The sequence below is a fragment of the Chiloscyllium plagiosum genome, chromosome 4 (assembly GCF_004010195.1).
Source record: "Chiloscyllium plagiosum isolate BGI_BamShark_2017 chromosome 4, ASM401019v2, whole genome shotgun sequence".
Classification (NCBI taxonomy): Eukaryota; Metazoa; Chordata; class Chondrichthyes; order Orectolobiformes; family Hemiscylliidae; genus Chiloscyllium; species Chiloscyllium plagiosum.
In genome coordinates this window covers 63,579,275-63,588,270 of record NC_057713.1, presented here as the reverse complement: position 1 = coordinate 63,588,270, position 8,996 = coordinate 63,579,275, and the positions used below count along the sequence as shown (strand labels likewise).

At 39.2% G+C, this 8,996-nt stretch overlaps 1 protein-coding gene across 1 annotated transcript in view; it reads left to right on the top strand.

The window, feature by feature from the left end:
- pcmtd1 (protein-L-isoaspartate (D-aspartate) O-methyltransferase domain containing 1) overlaps positions 1–7,343 on the top strand; it is a 78,211-nt gene extending 70,868 nt beyond the window's left edge. Inside the window, exon 7 of the mRNA XM_043689336.1 lies at positions 5,484–7,343. Within this exon, the coding sequence (XP_043545271.1) occupies positions 5,484–5,854 (371 nt within the window). The 3' untranslated portion in view covers positions 5,855–7,343. The remainder of the gene's footprint in view (positions 1–5,483) is intronic.
- Positions 7,344–8,996: the final 1,653 nt, after the last annotated feature.

Below are 8,996 nucleotides of genomic sequence, written 5' to 3'. Positions count from 1 at the left end.
TCCTCCGGCATTTGTAGTGGTTTGTCTCTGCCGCTTCCGGTTGTCAGTTCCAGCTGTCCGCTGCAGTGGTCGGTATATTGGGTCCAGATCGATGTTCTTATTGATTGAATCTGTGGATGAGTGCCATGCCTTTAGGAATTCCCTGGCTGTTCTCTGTTTTGGCTTGTCCTATCATAGTAGTAACAGAGAACAGCCAGGGAATTCCTCGAGGCATGGCACTCATCCACAGATTCAATTAATAAGCACATCGACCTGGACCCAATATACAGACCACTGCAACCGACAGCTGGAACTGACAACCGGAATCGGCAGAGACAAACCACTATAAATGGTGGAGGAAAGATCACAGAAGCGCTTCACAGGAGGCTCCCAAGCACTGAGGATGTCACCTAGACAGGGGACGAAACGTCTGCAACACAAATTCCCAGCTCGGCGAACAGAACCACAACAACGAGCACCCGAGCTACAAATCTTCTCACAAACTTTGATTTTTCTTTTGTGTTTACCAAAGATAAAGACATGAAGGGGCGGCACGGTGGCACAGTGGTTAGTCCTGCTGCCTCACAGCACCAGGGACCGGGGTTCAATTCCTGCCTCGGGCAATTCTCTGTGCAGAGTTTGCACATTCTCCTTGTGTCTGCGTGGGTTTCCTCCCACAGTCCAAAGATGTGCAGGTCAGGTGAATTGGTCATGTTAAATTGCCCATAATGTTAAATGTAGGGGAATGGGTTTGAGTGGGTTTCTCTTCGGAGAGTTGGTGTGGACTTGTTGGACTGAATCTAATTACTAATCTCATTACTTGGGGAAGTTAGTGGTGATATCTTGGGAACAGTCCATATAACAGTAGAGGAAGTGTTGGATGCATTGGAGTATATGAAGGTGGATAAATATTCTGGTCTTGGATATATCTGGTCAAGAATCTTGCAAGAGGCTAGAGAAGAAATTTGTAGAGAAATGGCTGATAGTTTTGCATCATTGTTAGCAGTGGGTGAAGTCCTAGAGGACTGAAGGGTAGCAAATGTGCATTTATTCAAGAAGGGCTGCAAGGAAAAATCTGGGAACTATAAACCAGTAAGCCAAACATCTGTGATGTAAATTAATTGAGAAGATTCTGAGAGATAAGATGTACATGCATATGTAAAGACAGGGTTTGATTAGGAATAGTTAGCGTGGCTTTGTGAATGGGAGATCATGCCTCACAAATTTATTAGAGTTCTTTGATGAAGTGACCAGGAATAATGTTGAGGGCAGGATGGTTGATGTTGTCAGTATGGATTTCAGTAATGCTTTTGATAAGGTTCCATGTGGGAGGCTGCTCTGGAAGGTTAGATCGCATGGACTGGCAAATTGGATATGCAATTGGCTTGATGGTTGGAAGCAGAGAGTAATAGTGGAAGGATGGCCTGAGACTAGTGGTGTGTCTTCAAGGTCGGTGCTAGGCCCATTGCTGTTTGCTATCTATGTCAGTGATTTGGTTAAGAATGTTCAAGGCATGATAAGTTTGTAGATGACACTAAAATAGGTGGTATTGTGGACAGTGAAGAAGGTTATCTGAAATTGCAGCAGGGCCTTGACCAGCTGGGGAAGTGGGCCGAGAAATGGCAAATGACATTTAATATAGATTAGTGTGAGGTCTTTCATTTTGGAAACTCAAATCAAAGTAGAAGTTTAGAGGTGAATGGTCGGGCCTTAAGGAGTGTAGTGGATCAGAGGAGCCTTCGAGTTCAAGTGCATGGCTCTCTGAAAGTGGAGTCATAGATAGACAGGACAGACAAGAAGGCTTTTGGCCTTCCATCAGTCAGGGTATTGAGTATAGAAATTGGGAAGTATGTTGTGGTTATAGACGACATCGATGAAGCTGCACTTGGAGTCACAGATGTACAGCACGAAAACAGAACCTTCAGTCCAACTCGTCCATGCTGACCAGATATCCTAATCTAATCTAGTCCCATTTGCCAGCATTTGGACCATATTCCACTCAACACTTCCTATCCAGATGCCTTTTGAATACTGTAATTGCACCAGCCTCTACCACTTCTTCTGGCAGCTCATGCATACACGCACCACTCCCTGTGAAAAAGTTGCCCCTTAGGTCCCTTTTATATCTTGACCTCTCACCCTAAACTAATACCCCCTCTAGTTCTGGACTGCCCCACCCCAGGGAAAAAACGGTGTCTATATATCTTATCTATGCCCCTCATAGTTTTATAAACCTCTATAACAACACCCTTCAAAGCTGCAGGGTAAACAGCCCCAGCCTATTCAGCCTCTCCCAATAGCTCAAATCCTTCAACCCTGGCAATGTTCTTGTAAATATTTTCTGAACCCTTCCAAGTTTCACAGCATCCTTCCGTTAGGAAGGAGACCAGAATTGCATGCAGTAGTCCAAACGTGACCTCACCAATGTCCTGTGACCTCTCAACTCCTATACTCAATGCTCTGAAAGCGTACCAAACCCTTCACTATCCTAGCACACTCCCCAGGTCTTACCATTAAGTGTGTAAGTCCTGCTCTGATTTGCTTTTCCAAATGATTCCCGTTCTGATTTTCCAAAATGCAGTACCTCACATTTATCATCTGCCACTCCTCAGCACATTGACCCATCTGATCAAGATCCCATTGTACTCTGAGATAACCACCTTCGCTGTCCACAACACCTCCAGTTTTGCTGCTCATCTGCAAGCTTACCAACTATACCTTCTGTGTTCACATCCAAATAATTTATATAAGTGATGAAAAGCAATAGACCCAGCACTGATCCTTGTGGCACACCACTGGTCACAGGCCTCCAGTCTGAAAAACAACCCTCCACCACCACCCTCTGACTTCTACCTTTGAGCCAGTTCTGTATCCAAATGGCTAGTTCTCCAGGTATTCCATGCAATCTAACCTTGCTAACAAGTCTCCATGAGGAACCTTGTCGAATGCCTTACTGAAGCCCACATAGATCACATCTACTGTTCTGCCCTCATCAATCCTCTTGGTTTTTTCTTTATTGTGTTCAGTTTTGGTCACTTTGCTATAGGAAGGAGTTATTAAACTGGAAATTTACAAAGATGTTGCCAGCACTCTAGGGTCTGAGTTATAGAGAGAAGTTGGACAAGGTAGGACTTTGTTTTTTAGAACATAAGAGATTGAGGGGAAGATCTTCTAGAAGTGTATACGTTCATGAGAAGCATGAATAGGGTGAATGCACTCAGTCTTTTTCCCAGGGTTGGGGAATTGAGGACTAGAGGGGAATCAGTTTAAGGTTAGATGGGAAAGAATCAAAGGGAACCTGAGGGACAACTTTTCTACACAGAGGGTGGTATGCATACGGAATGAGCAACCAGCAGAAGGGGTTGAGGCAAGTACATTTAACAACATTTAAAAGGCATTTGGACCAATACGTGGATAGGAAAGGATTAAACGGATATGGGCCAAGTGCAGGGAAATGGGGTTAGCGTAGTTGGACATTTTGGTCGGCATGGACCAATTTGGGCTGAAGGGCGAGTCACTGTGCTGTAGGACTCTATGATTCTGTTTGTTGAGGACTGAGTGTAAATAGTTGTTGGATAAGAAGGTCTTGCATTTTTATTTTAAGGAATCTAGTTTAATTTGTGGTTGACATTAAACTGAAATCTACAGTTTAATTCAGTAGTTGCCAGGTTTAGGAAGGGTTGTTTCCCAAGAGTTCCAATGAAAAAGCAACCTAATTAAGAATTAATTGAAACTGGATTTCCATTAGCACAACAGACCTGTCAGATTCACCTAAGAGCATATAAAGCCAGCCAACTTAGTGCTGAGTGTGACTTACAATAGAGTGCTGGAGGTAAGTGAAGGTTGTGTTGCCTAAACATTTTCAGCCTCCAGGAATTGATTCTTGCTCTGTTACAGGAGAATAAGCTGGTTAATTGGTGAGCATCTGGTAAGTGATTAAGGTTTATTCAACTCCTACGCTTCAGATTGGTATAGCAGTTGTTAATCCGATTAATAAAGTAAGTAAGAATCGAACCGCGTATGAAGTTGAGTACAATAGTTAAATAGTTCCTTAGAACACGTTAAACATGGCAGGGCACAGTTGCAGCATTGATACCCATTTTGTTACATACATGTCTGCCATAGATTTTAAAGTCCGAACAGCTTTGGACTTTGAGCTAGAAGCTGGACTACAGACATCAGGATGCATCAGGGATTCTTTGTACTAATAGAGAGTCATATCACTTAGAGTTGGACTATCTGATTTGAGAAGTATTCAGGCTAGGAGAATGTGACTGGGTCTCCTTATCTGCCTCATTCACAGAGGGCAGGAGCACTAAAGACTCAGTCATTGCAATTACCCAACAGTTTAGAGGGTCTTTCATCTTGTCTGAATGAGAGTGAGAGATGCAGGACGGGTGAGCTGCTAAGCATGGCACCTGCTAAGCATAATACAGGAAACTACTTGAAAACAGAGTAAGAAGAATGTGGTTCGTGTAAGCGGAAAAGAGAATGAGGAGGATTGACACCATCCTGTACAGCCAAGAGTCCAGACATCCGTGGTATCTGCCTGGAGCCAGGGTTCAGGGCATTTTCTTAGGGCTAAAGTTTACAGGACCAAAATTCTTAAATGGTGCAAGACATTTTGGAATGTCAGAAAAATAGGAACAGGTAAAACTGTGACTTTGTTAATTAGTGATACTGTGAGTGAATTAGAGAGGGATGATCAAAGTTCAGGAATTGAAGGTGTGGTAACAGTTTGGGCGGCAACAAGAAATGGTAAAGGCAAGAACTCACTTGTGGCAGTGGTGTACAAGTGCCCTGTCAGTAACCACACAATAAGGTGGAGTATAAAGGAAAAAATAATGGGAGCTTGTCAGAAAGGCACAGTGATAATTAGTGGAGATTTTGATCTACATGTCACCTGGAAATGTCAGATGGACAGAGGTAGCCTAGATGAGGAGTTCATTGAATGCTTTCAGGGTAGTTTCTCTGAATAGCATGTTCTGGAGACAACCAGAAAGCAGGCTTTACTAACTGTGATATTGTGCAATGAGATGGATTAATTAATGATCTCATAGTGAAAACATCACTAGCTAGCTACCACCATAAATGAATTTTACTTGCAGTTAGAGAGAAGAAAATAGGTCTGCGACACTAAGGGAAAATGTGAGGATATGAGAGCAGGGATGGCTTAAGTGACTGAGCAAATTAGTTTAAAGAATAGGCCAGTAGAAATGCAATGGCTGATAATTTAGGGGGATGTTTTACAAGTTACAGAATAGGTAAATTTCAATGAGTAAGAAACATTAGAAGGACTGGATCCATCTTCCATGGTTAATTAGAAAAGTTAATTGCACTAAAAGAAAGCAAAATTGTGCAAAGCCAATTGGCAGGTCAGAAAATTGATCAGTATACCCCCAATTCTGCTGAAGATTATACATAGCCTTTCGTTGCCATTTGCAACACCATAGGCAACCAACAAAATATAGCAAGGAAATAAGAATGTTTCTCTTTTTCTGCAGCACCAGTGACTGTACGATGCCTCCAGGACTTGGCAAGAATTTACATTCGCCGCAATCTTAGAAACTTGATAAACCAAGAGATTCAGGCCAAAGGCATTCCTCAGAAGGCTGCACCAAAACGGAAACGCAAGAAGCTTCGGAGGCGTAAAATTGATACCTATGTATTTGTAGGCAATCAATTGATACCGCAACCATTTGACAGTGATGAGGATGACAAAATGGAAGAAAATAAAGAAGAAGAAGAAGAAAAAGAAATGAATGAAGACCTCAAACAGGAAGAAGCTTCCCCAAATTTACTTCGAGAAAGAATTCTGAGCCTGCCACTACCAGAATCTTTGAAATCATACCTAACCTTCTATAGGCAAAAATAGCACTGAACAAAAATAATCCTAAAGGTATCTATATTCACTGATGGCTCTTCAAAATCTCAAATGTAATGTAGCATTTTCTTGAATAATCTCTTCAAAAATGATATGCTTGAATATAAAGAAAGCAGTTTCAAATAGTAAATGTATGATTAAATTGGTTTAACTTGACTACTTTTAATTAAATCGTATCAGTTCGCGTTTGAAGATGAAAGCAGAATACTCCTTCAGATATACACATTAATCTTGAGATTTCTGATGGTATAATAACTTTTTGACACAAATGTTATCACATTTTCTATGAGAAGATGAAAAATAGGTTATTTTTAAAGTTATGAAAAGATTTTAAACATTTAAGTGGCTAGTACCATTTAATATAACTCAATTAATCAGATTTGCTACAGCAATTAGCAATTTTTACTTTTATTACCACGTCCCTTCATAAGTCATGCATGTGCAACCAAACAATAAATAACAGGCATAAAGCAACATATTTGTTTAACATCGAGAAATGTTAACTTAAAGGAATATTTTTTATGACAATGCAAAAAAATCCTCTGAGCAATTTATCAAAAGTGTGGATTTAGTTATGCCAATGGTAATTGTGCAGTTAATTAATGATGTGTTTACTGCCCATAAGTAATATCTGGCAGGCCCTTTTAATTGGGCTTTGATACAAATAATTGTTCCATATTCTGATTACATGTATGAGGATCAATAATATTAAAAATCAAAATATTGTACTATCTCCTTATACAGCAATGCACTTTAGAATTTAGGATTTAAGTTTGCCAAGACTTCTAACCATTTTTGACAAAAACTTGCTCTGCGTTTTATTATTTTTGAGCTATGTTCTTCAAGTGTTAGAAAAATGAAAATGCTGTTACCTTTTTCACTTTGAAATTACTTTGGGATAGTAAATACCCTTAAACAATACTCTGGGACCTTTGGAATTATGTAGCAAACTTGCAAAAAAGTAAGGCAATATACCATCGCTACTGATTTGCTTACTGTAGTACTTTGCTCATTTGCACCTCTCCTGAATCCTTAGTTTGGGTACAGCTCAGGGAGAGGTCACTGAGGGATATTTTCTTGATAACATGTACAGTAGGTTGTACTTGTGTACCAAGACAATTAATCCATGGTGGATTGTTAACTTGGTGATGATACTTGGAGTGACATTCAGGTAAATATTAGGCTTTTTGTACAGACATTGATTTTTTTTTCTGCACTCTTTGTCATTTGATCTATTATACAGTGGTTAAAAAATAATAGATGTATTTTCATAGGTAATGTAATTTTCTGCAACTTTGATCAAGAAATGTAAATTCATGTTTAGAAGTGTTGCTTTTGGTGTCAAATATGGTTTGTTTCATTTCATAGAATTACTATTTGAAGAGTAGCAGTTCTATGAAATCTCAGTTTAAATAAATGTTTGCTTCTGTATACATTTATTTGGGGAAATATTTTGCAATAAAATTGATATTCTTTGTCATTTTTGTGTGCTGACAAGTTTATCATGTCTGATTTTTGATCCCTCAGATTTAAATTAAAATGTACCTTCTTTTGAAATCTGCAGAAAGGCACCAACAAAATGAGTTTGGTCTGACTTTTATTGAGCAATTGCATTTTCTAAAATTGTAAATAGTTATTCCGAAATATTTACCGAACAACTATTCAGATTTTCTCTACAGGCACTGTTTAATGACAAAATGTGCAGGAGTTTTTCAGTTTTGAAATGAGTTGAAGGATCCCATCTCTGAAGGGACCAGAATCAAATTGAAGGTGCTATTTTCAATCATGTTCCACACTATGTAGAGTGGTACATCAAGCAGGTCATGTATCTGCAGCTACACCTGATTTTGTTAGAGTATTTGGAGTCCAAATGGATTTGATTAATTTTAACAGCAATGTTTATGTGCTAACGTAGGTGTATTGTAGGTAACCGTTAGAAGTTGAGGGGGGAGGGTGAAATGGAGAGCACACTACTGCATAATTGTTTTAGAATGTTGTGGGACAGTCCTGCAGAAAATTTTGATTGTAATCTATTTAGCCAGAAAAAAATTTCAAAACTCTATTTTGAAATCATTCAGATGAACAGACATTTTGTAGCCTACCTTTTATGGGCCCAGTGTTGGGTTGCAACCAGCAGGGGTCACATACCATGTCATCGTAGAGAAACCGGTATTACCTTTTAATTACTTTTCTGCGTGGAAATAGCCTAATTCTGTACACTAGCTGATTTTCTCACTCCTGCCAGACTCTCTGCCTTACCCATTCTGATTTGACCTATAAGTACATTGCTGTCCTGAGAAAATTAAGGGCCAATTAACTTTAAAGTATTCATGGAGCAAATATATTATGGAGTAGCTAAATTTATTTGATCAAGGATATCCATGAATTACATATTTGGTTTTTGTAGTTAGATGTACTTGAATTTAGTATTTTTTAAAACATAAAGCAGTTTACAATAGTCTCTTATTGAGACCCTCTTGGTCAGTCAAAACAATTTCTTGGTACATAGCTACCACACTTGTGTTAAAACATAATTATCTATATGAACATTCAGTGACCTAACCACAAAGCTGTCTTTAATGGAAGAAAGAAGAATTTTATTATCTACTAACTCTGAGAAAAATTGTAATGTAACTCTAAACTCTTGGGTAAACTTAGAAATGGGATTGAGGGGTTAGAAGGGAGGGTTCTAGATAGATGGGAAGGTAATTGTGTTTAAAATTCTCAAAATCCTTGAGGTTTAGGTTTTTAATTGAGTCCTGACTTTAGCTCTGATCTTGTCTCTTCACGCAATAGTGAATATTGTAGATCTTGTGTTCTCAGTGAATGGTTGATGTTCCAAGTTGCTTTGAACTGGGTACTGAGTTTGAACTGGGTTTGATGAAAAACAGGCAGAGAAGGAGGAAAAGTGAGTGAGTCTTCAGGATCCTTGCTTAAAAATTCATTTTCCTTGTTTCACCATTGCTACCCCAGTCAGCAATTGATAGAATCATTTGTATATTCCCATGTCTGTTTTTCTAACCAATCTCCCAATAAGTAAAATTATTATATATGTGAATTAAGCAGGATGCAAATTCCTTGACACTGTCTTTAGTGTCTGGTTTCACTGGTTAAAATGGTAGTTGAATGCAGA